The sequence below is a fragment of the Hirundo rustica genome, chromosome 6 (assembly GCF_015227805.2).
Source record: "Hirundo rustica isolate bHirRus1 chromosome 6, bHirRus1.pri.v3, whole genome shotgun sequence".
Classification (NCBI taxonomy): domain Eukaryota; kingdom Metazoa; phylum Chordata; class Aves; order Passeriformes; family Hirundinidae; genus Hirundo; species Hirundo rustica.
In genome coordinates this window covers 52863964-52884063 of record NC_053455.1, presented here as the reverse complement: position 1 = coordinate 52884063, position 20100 = coordinate 52863964, and the positions used below count along the sequence as shown (strand labels likewise).

The following is a 20100-nucleotide window of genomic DNA, read 5'->3' as shown; positions in this document are numbered from 1 at the left end:
CTTAAAAAGGGGGAAGGTGTCTGCGAGGTCTGGAAAGACTTTGGTCTTATTCCTTTATGGGGAAAAAAGAGGGGTAGAATCTGTGGGTAAAATATAGAGTTTTCTACTGCCAAACACCCAGTCCTGACATACTCTTTTTCTTCCTCCTCCTGAAATCCTTTTTGCCAGTTTTCCTATCTATCTAACGCGATGTTGTCCTGTCTAAACTGCACTACAGGACCTTCCACCAACGCCAGCATACAGCACCAGCTACCAAAACAGCTCCTTCTGCTCATGGCTGAATGGAAGCAGGAGGGAAAAATCACCAAGGTCTCTCCATGCAGAAGATGCGACTGTTCTGAAGGCAGGCCTTGCAGCTAGGGCACACATAATTCACTTCAGCTTTTCTTTAAACACTAAGTCTAAGTCACTCTACCTTATTTATTCAGTAAGTTTTCCTTTGTAGAGGTAGCTACCAAAACATGGAAGCACCACCTTTGACTTGGGAGTTTTGCCAGAGTAACTGGTAAGTCACAGAAATAGTTTTTAAAATACTACTGTTTTCCTGACTGAGCTGGTTGTGAATGAACACCTTGCAGCAAACCAACTTGTATGGAAGAGAAAGAATACTCACATTTGTACAGTGGTCAGGAAATGTCCTGGGAAATAATAAGAAGAAAGAACCGGTTATTTCTTTGCTAAGTCAAAGCCACCATTCCAGCCATCGTTTCCATAAACTATTCACAATGAAATTTAAGGGAAATCCACCCCCGCCAAAAACAAAACCCAAAAAAAAACCCAACACAAAACAAAACAAAAAAAAAACCCACTTGAACATTGACATCAAATGATACAACTTTAATTTCTAAAAGGTGATAAGTACTAAGAAACTGATCTAGGTGACAGGCAATTAACCCTCCTTGCATAGTACATTTCTCTCCATGGGATATCAAGATTTACAACATTTCAGGAAAAATGGCACCTAAACGAGCAAGCAACCTCAATCCTATACAAAAGTTACAGACAACCTCAATGTTTCCAAGTTTTACTTTGTAATTTATGCAGAAAATAGCCTTTGCTTTGTCCCCATCTATCCTACAGTATTGTATTCTCTCACTGCACTTCACAGCTGGCTTCTGTGTAGAAAACAAAAGGCTGCAACCCACATTGATACAGTAATTCACAATAAATTGGCTCATTCTATTCAAACTTGGCCTTTCTGAGGTCAAATACCTCAAGGTACTTAGTTATGGACTTTATTTTTTCATGTAGGATGTGCACCTCACAATACTTGAGATTCCTTTAGAAAAGATTTTGTCCAGAGGATGTGCAGTCCTTCTCTTGAGAAGGCAAAAGGTGAGGCTTCAGTTCCAGAAGTGCTCTCGACACTTATCTAAAATAAGCACTGAATCTTACAAGAAGCCAAAAATTTTTAGCTTGCTTAACCAGCTTGCTAACAAGATAAGAGTAAAAACTTCTTCATATAAAAAAATTGAAAGTTACATTTTGCTGTATGTGTTAGACATATCTGCAATGGATTTTTTTCCTTTACAGAATGATAGTTGGAGAGGAGCATTGTACTTACATCATTAATCCCTTTTTTCTAGTAACATGTGTCCTGATTTTGAAAAGCACTGATTATCAGCACATCCTAGGTATGGTAGCAGCAGGCACTCAGAACTGTTGAAAATAGACTATTAGTACTTGTACTTTTTGCTGCAAATGCACCATTTGAAAATAGTTCTCTTGAAAATGGGTAACTTCACCTTTTAGTGAAAATCACTCTTGTAGTGTTTTAGAATGTCTGAAGTAACTATTACCAGTATTTTCTTAATACACTATAATGGATTATGATCAAAACTAATGTAAAAAAAATTAAGTTTATGATAAATAAACTTTGGAAAAATTTACACAAGGCCGTAAATAAATAATTTGAACTTCAGTCTCAGTAGGAAGTAAAACAATACGTCACACAACAATATCATCCTATCTAAACAATACAACCTTGCTATATTTTATTGCATAATAATTTCAGAGTAACATCTTAAGTAAAATATGTAAAGAAACAAAATCATTAGATTTACTTTCTTTAATATTGAACAACCAGTTCTTTGTACATAATCCAATTTAAAGATAATATAATTAGCACTTCCAGCATTAACAGTCTGTATTTACAATGAATGAGATGGGGTAGATAATCTAAAGAGTATTCAAATCTGCATGAAACAAATCAAAATACGAAGATTTACAGTAGTAGGCTCAAAATCCAAGACTTTTCCATTAATGGAATGCAATTTTAAAAGGCTTTGTTGCCTTTATTACTCGTAAGGGTTCCTGAAACGGTTATTTAAACAGCTGAAATCTTCAGTAATGCCTTCATTATTTGTACATGACATTAAAAATTAATTCCAATACTTCTGGTTTTTACTTGCTTGTAGACCAGTCTGAAATCTGATGAAAGGATAACAAGGAAGTTTACTATATAATCCTAATTCCATATTCCTGAATGTAACGGTTGGAAATAGATGATGTCAGTCCATTCCAAGGGTTATGTACACAAAACTTAGAAAATGTTCTTCACTCTTGCATAAAATGTGTACACAGTTATCAGTGAGTGAGGGACTTCAAAGTTTTTATGGGCTGTTGCTGGCATGGACCTTTGTTGGTTGAAAATAAAATACCTTTCACTTATTGTTCTGGTAGCAGTTTTGGAAGTTAATCATCAATGCCTGGTGTTTCCCCCTGTTGTATTCTGGAGGCTATTCTAATGGCTTCTTCCAGAGACTGTTGTTCTCCAAGCTGAAACAAATGCATTTAAACAGAAAGAAATCAAAAAATGTTACACTTGGATAACAAATGCATCAAAAAAGATTTGAAAGCAAAGATCTAGATACCAAACAATATTTCAGCCCAAAGAAGTGTGATCAGTATTGTCGAACTTCTCCTGGGTAATATATACCAGCAGCTATCTAATCAGCCTGACAATTAAGATAGCTGCTGCTAAGAGATTGCACTGAGTTTCTATGTAACTACCAAATACATGTGCTTCAAAGAACTGCTGCATGATAAACACACTTCATGACCCACAAAGTAGGTGATATTTTACTTGGTAGACATTGCAAAGCTTAGACAAGCCTTGCAGAAGTCACAGTGGCTGTTGCATTACACTTTATCACTGGTAAAACAAACAAACATCTTCATTTTTCTTAAGTCTTTAACAGAAAGTCAGCTCTTTGGAACACCACATGACATTAATCTATTAAAAAAGTGTACATTTATTGCAGAATCCCAACTGCATTAAAAAGCTGTTGTGATGACACTGATTCTACAGTTAGTTTAGAGAGGAAATTATCTGGTACTACCAGAAGCAAGACACCAACCCTGAATGAAGACAACTTGACACAATTTTGGGAAGGAATCTATGGAGTTTTATAATATGTTTATGGGAACACTGAACACAACCTCAACCTCACAAAAAAAAAAAAGTAAAGCTGGCCATTACCTATTGGCTCAGGAGAAACACATATGAGAGTGTGAAAGGTAAAACCAAATTGACCTAATGGAACAATTCTAAGTATCACTTGTTATTTTTACAGTCACTGGGTATCACATTCTGGATCCACTCAAATCAAGACCTCTATTTTCACCTCGTTAGGGCTTCAATAGGACTATCAGGCTAATGGCTTTACCAGTATTTATAAACCAATTGGATTAATTGATTAATATCAAAGTACAAAGGAAAAGCCAATCAAACCCTCAGGATTAATCAACAGTATTTTAATTTTGAATTCTCTCTCTTCTGTTTGTGTATTTTAAGTTTAATTAATGTAAAGAGACTTAATTAATGCTCCATTGCTGGTAACAGAAGAGGGGCTTGTGCAGAGAGTGCCTGTTTTGCTTTCATTCAAAGGACCTACTGCTGAGGGTGCAAGTCACCTTTTTCTTTTGCTCTCATGCAAACAATTGCTTTCTGACACGGTTTCTCTTACAGGCAGTTTTGATTAGCGCCAACTTCGCACAAAAGAGTGGAGTTCAGAATTCAGAGCTTCTCAGCTTTCAACAGCATCTGACTTGCTACTTTCCATTTAACAAAGGGTAAAATAACAATCTCTTGTTTCTGCTTGAGGATATTAATACTATTCCTTTCAAACTGAACTCTTAAGAACTTTCATACCTAGAAATTACCTTTTCCGGACAGTGTTTGAACAATGTGAGGAACTATTTACAGAGACAGCTTGTACTGCACTGGTTTGGCACATAACAGAAGGTCACTATTTCCAGAGATTTCTGATTATTAATCTTTCTATATAACTGTTTGCACTATTTTGCTATTAGCATTTCAAGGTTCAAATAACAAATTTGCTAATTTTATAAGTTCATAGCAATTTATCCTTGAGAGTTTGGCTCTATATGAGTCAACCCTATGTGTAAAGCTGAAGGATGGACAAAAGCACTTTTTCACTGCAAACCTGTGAGTCCATGAACAACTCAGTTGACCTGAAGTTTGGCCCTCCCCCAGCCTTCCCCTTTTCTCACAGTTCTACAAGTAGATGTGGAAAAATCAGACACTGTTTTTTTCCCTCTTCCTAACCCTATATATCGTTTTAAATGTGAGATCATATGGTTGTGGGCTATTTTTTTTTCAGAGAAACCAAGCTTATTCATCAAATCATTGTTACCTGACTAGGTAGCTTCTAGCTCTAGAAGTAAAAAACACTCTAAAAAAACATTTATCCCCATCTTACCTGTACTGCAATTTGTGTCCCATTGGATGTAGCCAACAATGTAACAGGTCTAGTTTCTGTAGTCACTAGATGGTGTCCGTGCTGCTGGTGTCCCATTTCTGACGAGGCACTGTGAAACGCTGCTAAGTCTTGCGCCACAATTGCGACCTTCAGGACAAAGGGACAGAATCACTTGTCGGCAGGTCTTTTCCTGCTCCTCAGCTCATGCCACCACTGCCTTCACAGTTACATTCAAAGCTGGGATCGCTCATGAGCATAATTGTATTGTGCAAAAGAAAAGTTGCCACAATTGTGTTCTCAAAGTTATCTACTAGCTCTTAAAATACAAATATCCTCAGGACTGCAGCAATTCAATAAATGCATCTACAGACCTGTGGTTATCTACACAGAGATTAATAACTATCTTCATTTTCATGTGGTGTAATTTTAGAAGAGTAGAATGCATTTTAACTTAAAGATAACATATATGTAACTAAAAAGTTAGCTGTTTTATCTGTAAATTAAAAACCAACCCACAGATATGTATTTACACAAATGTTTTCCATCTGCTAAATAAAGTACAGTTCCGTAATATTAACCAATGAAATTACAGTTCATACTGGATTCTATTCTTAGTTCTGCCACTCATTTACTGTGTGACTTTGGGGAAAATGCTTGGCATTTCAAGGTCCTCTTTTACAGACACCTAAATGAATCATTGGACTGGTACCTCAGATTTTTTTCTGGGTGGCCACTTGTTTTTAAAACATTCCACCTGCTGATGTGCAGCACTAGAGTCGAACACATCAGGCACTTATAAGAGGAATGTGTAAGGCCAGGTGCTGGAAACTGCTTTGATGAGATAAAGCTCCATCAGTGACAGAAGTGTGATGGCTCACGGGCCCATCTGATAGCAGCTCCTAAAGGGACATGAGCCAGGTGTGCAGGCCTCACCTGCTGCCCCTCGGTGCCCTCCGCAGTGACCATCGCCACCGAATGCGTTCCCGCGGAGGAGATGACGGCGTCATGGGCAGGGACTGTGATGGTAGTGCCATCTTGTGTCACCATGGTGATGGTATTGCCGAGGGCCTGCATGTCTGCCTGCGATATGTTCACCTGCAACACAGCAGCACCTGAGGCAATGAAGGGTTTCATTGCTGCTCAGGTCAGAACGCTCATTCCATCTGCCTCACTGGCTGGGATCTAACAGTTCATGACCTTTCAGATACACTAACCTGTTTACAGTTATGGCTCTCAGTAGTAGAAAGAGGCTGCATACTTAATCCCAGAGCCTACAGCTCCATGTTAATCAGAGTGTATCCCAAATAACAGCATAATAGATTATCAGATTATCTATGCATGTGTCTTACAAAGAAATCAATGGGATTCAAGGCTGTACCACCTGACCATGATTTGATCTTGATGGAATTACTAAAGAGGCTTATGAGGACTTAAAATTTAAACCACAAATAAACAATCCATAACAAATTAATGTTATAAATTACTGATGCCTCCAGAATAAATGCATTAGGGCATCAGATATATAACTTGATGTCTGATTTACAAGGTAATAAATCCCAGAACTGAAATCAAGCTGAAAGATAATTTAAATATAAGAATTCTATGTCAAGACTTTGCAGGCCTTCATTTTAGAGGGTAAAAGTGCCAGTTACTTAGTATTGCTGCAATGTCCAGAGCTGGCAATATAACAGACTCCTTGGATATTTTATTTTAGTCTGAATTCAGAATATATCTTTCATATGTTATTGGTATTTTAGCTGCCCTGCCAGCTGATACAGAAACTTCTTCCCAAAAGCCTTCAATACACTGCCACAGAGAATCAAGAGAGTTGTGTTTAAATCCCCTTCCAAAGAAATTTCTTATGAAATCCTTAAAAATATGTGTCCAAGGAAAACATTAAAAAAAGACAACCACAGAAATGTTCAAATGGAAAATAGTATCAAAGGATTCCTTATCATTTAGTTTATGTTAGAAACTGCACACTACCAACCAAACTGCTTGTAAAGGAAGCACGTGGACTGAAAAGACTTCCCACCCCTCAACCCCCCAAAGTGTGTGCAGACGAGACAGTGAAGAGGCCCATCAGATATTAACAGCATAATCTGGGAATTGTGATAAATCTCAGAAACAGGCTGTATATATAACAGTTGTTAAAACACTCCTTTTCAGAGTGACAAAGATAACAAGCAGAGACCAATGCCCTAATTTTGTGTTAATACAGTTTCACATGTCAGAATATGTGATTTCACTTAGATTTTCCACAGGACGCACAACCCTAAACATACCCTGACACAGCTCCAAAGAAGCTTCTTTCCTTAAGAAACCCACAAGCATTTATCCAGAATCCTCTGTGACTACAGAGAGCCCATGAAGAAGCTGCAAACCTGTGCTTCAATTCTCAGCATGTTTTTTTCAGCACTTGAACACTGCAGTTACTTACATGTTGGGTTCCATCCTGGGATATAAGTGCTACTTGTTGGCCTAATCCCGACTGAGTAACTGTAGCAACCTGTGCAGAAATGACATCTTCTCCCTCTACACCTGTCACATAGGTGATCTGGGAGCCTTTGAGCACATCTTCACCTTGACCTATTAGATACAAAGAAGGCATAAGGATACTTTACATGCTCCAAATGCTCCCAGGAGAGCAAATGACCAGGATTAAGTCCCAGTCTTGTCTGAAGGTTTTAAAAACACCAACAGAAAAATTTAGTAGAAAGATGAGTAAAATAAGGAAAGATACCAGAAGCAAGTCAGAAAGTCTTATTTTGGGAACAAGGGGTATAATTTTCTACCAATGAGTTTGAAGACACATAAATACTACATATACATTTAGTTTGGAAGCAACTATTAAATGTGATAAACATTTCTAATTTATTAATTAAATGTTAACCTCTCCATCCAAGAAAATCTATGCAAATACAACTGGAATTCTTTTTTTACAAATTATTAATTAACAAACATACAGAAGAACACAGTGATGCCTTTGTGTGAAGATTTAAAGTAAGTTCATTATCTTGATAAATGTTTAACCTCAGCAAATGAATGTTATCATTACTTTAAAAGAAGGAATTAAGCTATAGCAGGTCTGCTTGAGGCATTCAGTGCAGTTTCCCATGAACATGTAGCAAAACAACTTTTCTAACCAAAACCGTTTGTGTGGATACTTCCATTCTTCAGGCACATCTAAAAATCACAAATTGACAAGTGGTGTTTGTCCTATCACAGTATTTCCTTCTGTCTGATCCTTTATAGTCATAGGATTCAATACTCATGATACCATGAACAGCATACTCTGAGGAGTACTGCAGCACAGCAGCTCCTTTTCATCTCTGCGTCTAGGACAGTTTACAGAAGCTGCTCTAAACCGCAGCAAAACCAGCCCACATCACTGTGCAGCAAAAACGGATTTTTTTCTCAAGGCAGAGCCTTTACTCCCACACAAAAGATTGTCACCAGTCATGCTGTTTTATATATATATAGAGATATAGATATATTTGAAAAATCCCTAACAAAAGTACAGTAAGTTGTAACCAGCTTAGAATATCTCTGGTCCTTTCCCCACATTCATGTTCTCAGCAGATTTGCTGAGACTGCAACTCAAAATTTCTCTCTTAACCCTGTGTTTGCTATAAATGACTTTATTATCTGGCCAATTACCATGCAATTTTTTGCCTACCACCCTAAAAAGTCTTACAGAGAAATTAAGGTATCTTTATTAAGTGCTTTAACTTTTTATCTATGTTTTAATTTCCTTGGCTATCAAAAGCCCCAGCAAAATACCATCCAGCCCACATTTTTTTTTTTACAACCAGAGATTCAAAGGCTGTAATTCTAACCTGGAGGTGGCTCAAAGAAAGCCTCTTGTTCTTCCTCAATGGGTTCTGTGTCGTTGTGTGCTGTCCGTTTGTGCATAGCAAGGGTAGAGATCTGTTTGTAGGTCTTCCCGCAGTGATTGCAGTTGTATGGTTTGGAATGAGTATGTACAACATGATGTTTGTATAAACTGGAATACTCTGTGAAACGTTTGTCACAGCCAGGAACTGTACAGACATAGGGTTTCTCCCCTGCACAGGAAAACAAAAGGTATAAAGAGAACTTTATTCAGGATGCACAGGAAAAATTGCCAGCAAACGATATTTAGGGACAAACCTTCATTACCAAACATACTTTAATTTCAAAGACAACAGAGAAGCTCAACTCTTTTTTTAAGAATTACTGCCAGTAAAAGTTGGGCCCATTTTTCTCCCTATCATTCCATCTAAAACATCCTTCTGATGAAGGCAGAATGATACAGAAAGCTGCAATTTCAGTTTGTCTTTGTACTGAGAATTTTTTTTCTTTTATTACTAGAAGCCCCACAGTTTTCCTCAGCGATCAGATATATTGATTGACTAGTATCACTTTTGAGTATTGAAAGCTCTGATAAAATCCATAGGAAGCATGCGCATAAACCATTATGGTTTCATATAGAAACATATTCCATCTAAAAATCAATGAAACAAGTGTCCAAATTACATTGTAAACTAAAAATATAAACTGAGATACAAATAATGTCTGTCTATGAAGTTTGCCTGTGTCTCTGTAAAATACATACTGCTAACACGCTGATATGGCTATCACTGGCTTTCACATTTTAGAATCTTCAAATTTGCACTTATTATTTCTGTTCACTAACTCTGAAAATCAAGATAGATAACTATTTTCACATTTTTCACTAACTCTAAAAATCAAGTTAGATAAATATTTTCACATTCAGTCTATAAAAAAGGAAGTTTTGACCGCAGTTCCAGCAGCAAGGAAAATACACCTGGGATGAAAGCGTGACTCATAACAGTGAGCCAAAGTTAAGCTCAGATTTGTCCTTTACTGGTATTTATTTAAGAAACAGCTCACAAGGGAGGCAAGCCCCCGAATCATATTAAGGATCCAGCCCAATGTCCAGTTTAAAAAGCTTTGTATCCAAACCAAAATTATTCTGCCTTTAAAGCAAGGTGGGAAATCTAGCTGCTTAAATATCCTCAGCTGAGGGGAGAGGAGCCCCAACCAGAATTACCAAGCCAAGTCATACAAACATGACTATACCCAATCACAACACACCAAAACATTGCTCACAAGGAGAATGATACAGCCTCTGCCAAGCAGATTCCACTTCAAAATACAATAAGTCACTCATTTACCTGTGTGTATTCTCACATGATTCTTATAATTAGTTGCACTGGCAAAAGCTCTCCCACATCCTGGCTCTGTACAGTAATAAGGCCTTTCACCTGTGTGTGTCCTGATATGAACCTTTCTAATATTAGATGTTGTGAATGACCTGCCACATCCTTCAAAGGGACACTTAAAAGGCCTTTCACCTGAAAAAGAAGACAAGAAGAGGTACACAAAAGAATGAAAATCCTATTACACTTAGACTTCAATGTAGGAACCTAAAACTACCTAATTTTATCTTTGTGATCCTCAGTCAGTAATACCATGAACATGTCACTGTGGAGTGTTCTAGTTTAGCCCAAACTAACAAAATTCAGGAAAATCTTACAGTCTGTAAGCTAAACTATGAAGCATTTAGATGAATACTTTAACATGCATAGAACAGATTCAGTTGTTTGGATTAGCTTTCAGAACTGCTCATAATCTTAACAATTATTTAACAGCCTCCCCAGTTCATACATATATTATTGAAACCAAGTGTATCATACCATGAAAAAAATATTTTCATGATTTAACATATAACCAGGATAAACATGGATTAATAAAACTTGTTATAGAAAGCACTTAACCTTAAAAAAGAACAAACTTTCTAAGGAGAAGCAGCCATGAAACCAAGTTTCAAACCCCCAGACCAAAGCAAATCACAAACACAGGTTCTTTCAGAGTCTCTTCATGTAATACAAGTTTAAGCACAATAACTTACATCACTGCACCAAAGCATTTCACTCTGAATAGCAGACAAGGCCAACCAACCAATAATACTCCAATAACCCTGACCTTTCAGATCTATCAAAGCACACGGAGGAGAGCAAAGGGGGGTAAATTTGGAGATGTTCGAGCCCCTGACAGGCTGTCCTGGTGTAATTTCCCACTTCTAGAGCATTCTTCACACTGTGCTGCTTACCAAAGAGCAGAATCTGAGAGCAACACAGAGCAGAACACCAATACAGATACAACAATAGGTACTTAAAAATAAAAGAACAAGTCCTGATAGACAGTAATACCACAAAACTCCAAAGCAGTTGGCTCCTTGGCAGAGGAAACTACTATTCACTCCTTTGGGCAGCTGTTTTAGGAAGGTTTTCCAGCTTCTTGCCAAGGCAGTGTGTATTCCCCGTACACGCCTCAGTGTTGTGTTACCATGGTTCTCCTAATCCCTGCTTCAGCCAGGACCCCAAACGCGCCTGAGAGAAGCAGGGTTGCAGAGGCAACCCCACCCAGCAACAGACCCTGCACTAGAAACCACAACAGATGCTCTTACACAAAGCCCGCAGGAATGTCACCGGACCAGTCTCTGAAGGGGCCTTTTCAAATTCTAATGTACTTCCTAGCAAAGAGACCTGTTTCCAGGTGACAGAGAATTCCAACTCTAGAAATGCAAAGCCTTAAAGCTCTGCCCCACTGCAGCACGAGGTTCCATCCACAGCAGCTTTTCTGATCCCTGAGCTGTGTCTGGAGAAGTCATGGAGAAAGCCGAGGCAAGCATCAGGTGGCACTGAAAGCAAGACTTGACTCTACTCAAGGAGGGGAAAAGTCACTTCTGGTTAAAACAGGCAGAAAATGAAGAAAGCGCTGCCCCTGATTTACCCACTAAAGGAAAGGGAAATGTTTCTGAGCCATGGGACAGAGTAGGAGAGCCCAGACCTGCCTCCCCCCGGGTGCCCTGCTGCAGCTTGCACAAGGCTTGAGCCAGCACACTGCTCCGTCCACCTGCGCAAAGCAGTTGCTGCAATCTTCTCATTCTTTAGCTTCCTGAAAACACTCATAAATCTCAAGTAAGACACCTCTAGGGCCTGGGCTGCTGGGAGATTATGATTCTATTATTAATATTGTTCAGCTGGGTAGGTTACATAGGGCTGGCTCACGTCTTTTGTCTCAACTGCTAAACAGAGAATAAATTACCACACACCTTCTGTGGCCGTAGAGAAGAAAACAGTCCACAGCTAATGAAATTGTCCTGCACTACAGAAACCTTTCAGTTCATAGTCTGTACTTGATGCAGTGCTTATCAACAGTCCTCTTCTAAAGCTGAGATGGTATGTGTTTATCCTGATGTTCAACATAGCACTAATCCCAACAGATTCTCTTTGTGTACAGAAATAAGAAAAGGGCAGAAATCTCTTAATGTAATCCCAAGTTTCTACAATTTTTATTGCCTGTATTTACATCCCAGCCCTCCAAACCCCTATTTCTTTTGTTTTTTTTCTTGTTGACTCACTAAGATTCAGACAGTTCAGTGGAAAAGCTTGTCAGTGTTCTAGCAGAGACATAAATATATTTAATGGAATAGGTTAGCAAGTGATAGATTGTTCTTCCTACATTTAAGGGTTGGTTTTCTTTTTTTTTTCCCTTTTCTTTTGGAAGATCACAGGCACAAAGACGACATTGTGAAAACTTGTTTACATGTGTGTGCACCCACAGAGTTTTGCAGCGTAGTGTGTGCGGTCTAGAATCTGTGGTTTGGCTTTCAATTTAATGTTTTTAGACAAAATATAAGATTTCAATTTTTGTGGCTTTGCAAGTTTTAGTAACTGTTTTCTATAATATTTTTGGTTTTCTGCTGGAGGAAAAGATGGGAAATGAGGATAACAAGCTCAGAATATCAACCTTCATGAAGCTGGCACACAAGTTATATTAAAGCACCAAAACTGAGGAACACTAAGGCAATTTCTAAAAGGCAAGACAGATTACTGAGGAAAAGTTCCTTGTTTTATTACAGCTGCAGATGAAACTGTAAAGGCAACAAGTGACTCAGTGACAATATAACTGTTAAAAGTTAGTGCATTTGCAATAGCAGTGTGAATGCTTTTAGAACTTTTTCCAAGAAAAGCATGCTGGATTTGCACTAAATGCTTACCATACTGAAATGCTGCTGAGCTCACTGGGCTTCAGAAAGAGAACATACACTGGCTGATTTTGTCAGTATAAAGTCACAGAATGAGGAGAGAGAAAAAACTGAAAATCCACCTAGGTCAATTAACAAAAAAGGAATATGTGTTGACAGTACCTGTGTGGGTCCGAATGTGCTTCTGCAGGTCTCCGGAAGTCTTGAAGGATTTGGTGCAGTTCTCTTCTGTGCACCGATAAGGCTTCTCACCAGTGTGTGTCCGCACATGACTTTTTAACCCATACCCTGGGGATCAGAAAGCGTGTTAGCACAGCATGAGCACAACATCAGGATGCTCATAAACCATCACCAGCAAAATCTGTGCTTGCCACTGCAGTCAGGAATGTTGGTGAGTAAAATGTAGTCTTTTGTTCTTCATGAGCTCTTCATTCTATCCTACAGAGCGGCAGAACTCTGGATAATAGTTAAGAAATTCTTTGATTCTTTTTTTTTGAAGCAAATATATTTCCATAATTCTCCTCTTTCCCTTTAGAAGGATAAACTGCATTTATTATAATGTAGCCAAATATTTATTCTGCCTTCTGAGGAAGCCATATGCTGTGCATTCCATCTAGTTTTTACCTCTTTTACCACTACTGTCATCAAAATTACATTTAATTATTTGCTCAAAGAAAAAGCAATAACCACTAATGAAGTCAGCAGTAAAATCACATCTAACCAAGAGCAGTCATAGACACTGTAGTGGTTTCACATTTGCCAAATTCTGTTTGTCAAATTTAGTGTAGTGGTCTTAGTGTTTACTCTCTTTCTGTGGGAGAGGATCAGGAGAAGCAAAGCAAGCTCAAGCTTAAAAATAGACAAATAGTTTCATTAACACACACTAAAAGAATGGAAAAGTTAAAAAAAAAAAAAATTCAAAACTCTCTTCCCTCCCCTTACAAACTGTTAAATTTCTTACAAACATCATAGAGAGACACAACCTGTGATTTTCAGTCGGTTTCACCATTTAAACATAATCCTTCATCACTTTGGAAGAGGAGTCTCTCTAGAATCCTATGGAGACATTCACCACAAGACAAAAACAGTCTTGTGGCTCCCAGTGTCACAAATCTGCAAGCACCTGGAGTTTTTGCAGATTGTGCAGTTCCACCCATTAGCAGCCTTTTCTTTGGCTACTCCTGGGCCTCTCAGTGTATCTGGGGTATTGTTTAAGCATGCTTCTTCTAGTATAAAACAAGGATACTCTTCTTCTATCTCAAAAGAAACAGAGACCTCCTTTTACCCCAGGAGCAGAGGGCTTCAAATCACTTTCTCTCTAAAATCATCTTCGTCTCAAAGGCTGAGACCTCCTTTTACCCCAGGAGCAAAGGGCTTTAAGATTCCCACTTAAATCTCAATTATATCAATCCTCAACTTTGACTAGAACCAGCATTCCCCCAAACACCATTAAATATTACAAGAAACAGTCCATTTCTCCGTAGTCTACACTAGAGAAGTCTGGTTAAAAATGTCCACACCCTCAATCCCTCCTTCCAATAATCATTGTCAGTTCTTTCACTCTTGCTCCACTGACTTCATGCTAGGCCTTGAAAGCTTCATTTTGCCAGGAAAGGGTTAAATCTGCCCAGAGTCTTTTTCTCTCTCGCTGAAGCTCATGGTGTTAGATTTTCAAGGGAGAACTCATGCCAAGAGATCAGAGCACCTGGGCAGTCCAGAATCAAAAAAACCCAGGCAGGATTATAAATGCCTTTTCAGCCCACCCCTCAGTGTAAATCGGGGCAGGCCCCGGCCCAGCCAGGCCCGTAGCTGGCATGAGGGGCCCGGCCGGCAGCAGCTGGGCCCGGAGGCACAGCCCGGCCCCGGCCGAGCCCCGGCTGCTGTACGATGTTACCTTTCTCTCTGGCCGAAAGGAAAAGGGCTGACTCGAGCAAAATCAGGGTGTATATGGGTACTTCCCAAAGTCACATCCAACATTCTTAGTGGTCAAAGCAGATGTCAATATCTAAAATGAGCTTCTGATAGGTGCCTGTCCTTTCTAAAACAATTCCAAGGCCCTGACAGGGCAACACTCCACATTCGTCCCCAACTAAAAACCAAACTGTGCCAACCCGTGACTGATACTGGTTCTCTTTAAGATTACGTTTAGGAACTCATCTGTCACAGAGACACACAAAGCAGTCACACGCAGACGAGATTTTGTAAGGCAGAGGTCCTTCCGATTCCAGCTCACAGCTGAGAGAGCCGAAAGAAGAGACCCCTTTGTTTATTTCTTACTTTTTATACATTTGTGGGTCTAGCAGAAGATTGGCTTTTTGGGGTTTCCACCCCTCAGCCTCAGTGGCGAATTGTCAGTTACAATTGTTTTCAGGTTAGCAATATGCAAACAAAGGACAGAGAATGAAAAACAAAGGATTTGTTTATATTACTTCTGTGGGAAAGGTAGAAAAACTGCTCTAATATTCTACAATAACTAAAAGATCTGACTCCATTTATGAAAATCAAAAGGCTAATAAAGAAACTCAGAAAAACCAGGGTAACACTCATCGTCATCAAAAACTCTACCAGTCTGAAGTGAACTTTGGATCAGGCCCTCTATAAATTATTTTGCAATGAGCATTTAACCAAGAGTTTCCTTTCAGCGCTTCCCTGAAAAGATAATGACTAAAGAAGCCTGAAACAGCCATTTTAGAAAATGAACTTGAATTTCACTAGTACCCACAAGTGATGGTTACATCTCTACAAAATACAAGTCTGTAAGAAAATGGCATCTGCTTTAATTTCAGAGGGTTCTCCCCAAAACAGCTGAAATTCCTACTCTTGATGTTTTTAAAATCATGAGGCATGTGAACCAAGCTGAGCATTAATTCACTTTTATATCTAAAATAAACTCAATTTCATGACCCATGCCAGCAGAGTTCTTAGCATTTAAACCAAAGAGTACTCAGTAGAAGTGAAATTTTAAGTAAAAGTGAAATTTGCCCAAGGCAAAGATTGTTGAACTACAATAGTACAATGGCTCTAATCCGAAATACAGTATTTATAAACATTGATATTTTTATAAATATATTTATATTATAATACAAATGGATACTATAATTTATATTATAATACTATTTATTATATTTTATAAATATTTATAGCTATACATCAATCTGTTGCAAAGGAAGAGAATATTTCATTATACAGTTTTGAAATCCCTTTACAAACCCTATGCAATTAAACTTAGGCGCAGTCCTTCAAAAGTGTGGCTGTTTCCCTTTTGACTTTTTGCATCAGTATTTATTTTGCTCATTCCTATTCAAAGCAATTGTAGCAAATGTATTAGATCAGATGAAGTTATTTTAAAAATATCTTATTTAAAGAAACAGAGCCTAACTTTTCTAAGCATGATACTAATTTACATTACAAGTAAAAGAATAAAATTTGAAACAAGTTTTGCTCTTCCACTTTCCTGCACGTTTCATTCCTCATAATTCCATTTTGCACAATCAAATTCAATCTCAGGATGAGCATCATTTATGAGTAGAGTAATCTGTACAAATGGAGAATTCACTTCATGACAATGTCACTCTGATATAAATTCAATAAAGAACACTTAAACTAGCCTCTTCTACCAAAGCTTCTTTCAAGTTTAGACCAGAAGATCAGAAATTTGCCCCTAACCTACAGGTTCAGCTTTCTATTATCACCTCATCTAACTTTTGCTATTAGTTTAATGGTAAGAAAGGCCTATTTTTTACCATTTAGTTTGACTGTAGATGACAGGTGAAGAGTGAGGAAAATGTTGACAGTAAGAGTTAAATCCTCTGTCCTTTCTATTGCTACACTAGCTGAAAAGATGAGGTTTTTTTTTCCAGTTGTCTCAATCAACTTAGCAGTTAAAAAAGGCAATATTTAAAACTTGCTTTTTTCACAGACAAACACTAACAAGCAGGAGGAGCTAGTCTGCAAAAGATTACCTGTTGCAAAGGCTTTGCCACATCCAGGATGTTCACACTGGTATGGTCTGTCGCCTGTGTGAGACCTTTCATGCACCTGTTGACATCCAATACAATGACTTAATCAAATGTTGTATCTGGTTACTTCAGCACAGAAACAGTTCATTCTCAAAGCCAACATATTTTATTTATCTCACTAAGATTCACATTGAAGTGTCTGTTTATATCAGTGATGAAAAAATACTGAAATACGGTAACAACATTTTCCCTAAAACTAAAGATGTCTCTTTCCAAGGTTTAACCTGATCCTACCAGTCAGTTTGGCACAAAACACTTCTGTAAATGCATGCAGAGTTGCTATCATGCACTACATTAAAGACAGGAGATAAATATGCCTCAGAGCGCACTCTCTATTATGACTTTTGAGTCCACTGAATGCTTCCAGTGTTGCTCTTATACTGTATGAAACATCTACAGCAAGGACATCATTTTAGCAAGTGACTCATAAAGCCAGCCACTCACTGACTCCTGTAGTCAGAGGCAAAGCAGCACTGTGAGGAGGTCACCTCATCAGCAAGGTATTGTGCTAGCCTCACTTGGACTGTGAGCCCTATACCATTTACCATTTCAATAATTCCTTTACTTAATTTTAAAAAAGGAGAGAATAGAGAACTTGCCATCTGTGAAAAACAGATGTTCCAGCTTTTCACTTTGAATATTAGTTTTGAAGAATCTCGCTTTGTACTATGATGGTGAAATATTTCAAAACCTGGAATTTTTGCATGATCACACGTACACGTAAAGTTGATAAAGCAAATGCTGGATTCCAGAATTTCTATGACACTGGTGGAAACAACCTCAACGTGCTGGCAATATAGCAGCCATGATGCCAGAACACTAAATAAACTCAGCTGAGCGCCAGCCAATTACTGTAAAATCATTCCAATAAACATTTGACAAAACAGCCCCATTGCAATTGGCTCTCTCTGTTTCTATTACTTTTAACTGCATAATCTTTCCAAAACAATCTTATCTACAAAGTAGTAATGCACATTTTACATCTCATCACCTTAAGATGGTGAGCTGTTGTATACAGTTTTCCACAGCCATCATAATCACAGCGAAAGGCTTTCTCTCCAGTCTGTTGAGATTTTGCAGTCACTCTTGTTCCATGTCCTTGCAAGACAATCTTAAGTGAAAGAGGAAAAAAATATTTTAAAAGCCCCAACCATATACAAAAAAACAACAACCAAAATGGATCAGAGAAATTACACACTTTATTTTGCTATCAAGCCAGAGCTGATTCTGACAGGTTTCTTTTGTTTCTCTTTGCTTTGCTGTGCCATGTATTTCTGCGTCCTCAATAAATAAACTAAAAATAAATAACTGAGAATCACGATGGAAACTGTAAAACATATTTACTTGTACCTAGCAAATTTAAAAGCTTGCATTAATTAGTCAAATAACAAAGACAAATAATTTAAAATATAAGCACAGTGGTAAAATGACCAAATTAGTGGACAGACAAGTCTTAGATTGTATCTGAGGTGCTGGAGCTGTTCCTAAGGGAAATTAGTTATAAATCAGACCACCTTCAAATATAAGTTCACAGAAAGGCCAAACAATAATTAAATGTCCTTAGAATGAGCACTTTGTGAAAGTGAAGGAAAGCATTTTGTATGTGGTCTGCCATGCATGTATTTTTATCAAGCTAATTGGAGCATTGTGAGCTAGGTTCTACTCTCCCTTCTGGCATGACAACAGGAAAATAAACAGCACAGCTTCAGGTGGCAACTGAAACCCCTTGTACAGGCTCCTTCATACACTGACATGCAGGAAACATTCACACAGACTGAACACAGGGGCAGAAACCCAAACATCAGCACTTCAATACAACTCTATGCAAAGCAATCGAGACTATTTTATACCGTCTGTCCTTTTAAATCACCTCCCTTTGTTACACATCCAGTTCTATTCCAAACTGTCAAAAGGAACATTTCAGAACAAGAGGATGGATGAGGAGACAGTACTCTCAGCATAAAACAGCGTCAGCTGCAGCAGGTTGCTCACAGCCATATCCAAATGGGTTCTCAATATCTCTAAGGATGGAGACTCCTGAAGTCTCTTCCCAACATTCACATTCCCAGCAAATCCTTCTTGGCAACTGAGGCTCTGCAAAGTGTCTCCCTTTGCCAGCTGCCCAGTAACCTGCTCTAGATTGCCTATAGCCATCCCTGAACTCCAGAATGCTCCTCACGTGCCCTGTTGTGATGCCCTTCTGGCAGATACCCAGGATGTTAAAATTCCTCAGGAGGATGTGGGCCTGTGAACACAAGGCTTGTTCCAGTTGTCTGAAGAAGGCTTCACCTTCTTCCTGATCATGACCTTGTGGCAGACAGTCACCACCTCAGCACTCACACTGGTCTGAGCCATCTCCCATCGCAAAGCCCTGTCCAGTCCTGCTGTTCCCACCAGGCCCTTTGAAAGAGCCTGGATCCATCACCACAGCACTTCAGTCATCTGAGCCCTCCTACCACAACTCCCTCATACCAGGGAGACTGCAGCCCTGCAACAGCACACAGATCTTTATTTCCTTTTTCAGAGAAATCACAGATTTGACTGCTAACACCTTTCCTACAGATTCTTCAGGGAGGATGGAATAACTTGTTACCTTCAGACTGTTCTTAAGACTAAAGGAGCAAAGTTCAGTACAAAATTTTTATTCAGCTGAAATGTTCAACTCCATCACTTCAGAAAATCTTCTCTGGAACCACAGAGAAAACCAGCCTCCTGGATCAAGAAGCCTATTACTGATAGCATTGTTTAACCTATGACAGCATGAATCACAGAAATCACTTCAATACGTTAAGGATCATGAAGAATACGCTTGGTTGAGCACCCACACTGAAGCACTGTTTTTTGTTTGGTTGGTTTTTTTCCTATCAGTAAGGCTACTGCTATTTCTTTGTTGTTCCAGCATATAAATATGTATATACTCACTAAGTTATGCCATAAAGCTCAAGTATGCTAAAGTTTAAAAGAAAATTAAAACAAATCTGTAATGTGCTGATATCTACAAGGAAATAACCAGCCATAATCTTACCAATATTAAGATGGATACAAAAACTGAGGAGGAAGCACCTTTCTGATAATGTGGAACTTTCTGAGAGGAACTGCGTATGTCAAAGACTTTTAAATAGAATGAATAAACAAATAGAATTTAAACCTCCCTATTTTTAAGATATCACAAATGCATCCCAAGCTCAGAGAGGTAACACAGGAGAAAAACAAGTATCTCGGATCAGATTTTTCTATTGCACACACAAAAGCAGAATCATATAACCAAAGTGTGTATTATAAACAGATGGGTAGGACA

The 20100-nt window shown here is 38.4% G+C and overlaps 1 protein-coding gene across 5 annotated transcripts in view; it reads right to left on the bottom strand.

Moving 5' to 3' along the window:
* Positions 1–809: 809 nt before the first annotated feature.
* Positions 810–20100, bottom strand: part of ZNF143 (zinc finger protein 143) — a 39705-nt gene continuing 20414 nt past the window's right edge. For 4 of the 5 annotated variants that reach the window (XM_040067180.1, XM_040067179.1, XM_040067177.2 and 1 more), the window contains exons 8-16: positions 17794–17913; positions 16746–16821; positions 12946–13071; positions 9905–10084; positions 8564–8791; positions 7165–7313; positions 5658–5819; positions 4725–4871; positions 810–2778 (exon numbers count right to left, since the gene is read on the bottom strand). In XM_040067180.1, coding sequence (XP_039923114.1) covers positions 2695–2778; positions 4725–4871; positions 5658–5819; positions 7165–7313; positions 8564–8791; positions 9905–10084; positions 12946–13071; positions 16746–16821; positions 17794–17913 — 1272 coding nt within the window. In that variant the 3' untranslated portion in view covers positions 810–2694. The remainder of the gene's footprint in view (positions 2779–4724; positions 4872–5657; positions 5820–7164; positions 7314–8563; positions 8792–9904; positions 10085–12945; positions 13072–16745; positions 16822–17793; positions 17914–20100) is intronic. The other variant, XM_058420951.1, reaches the window with a different exon arrangement.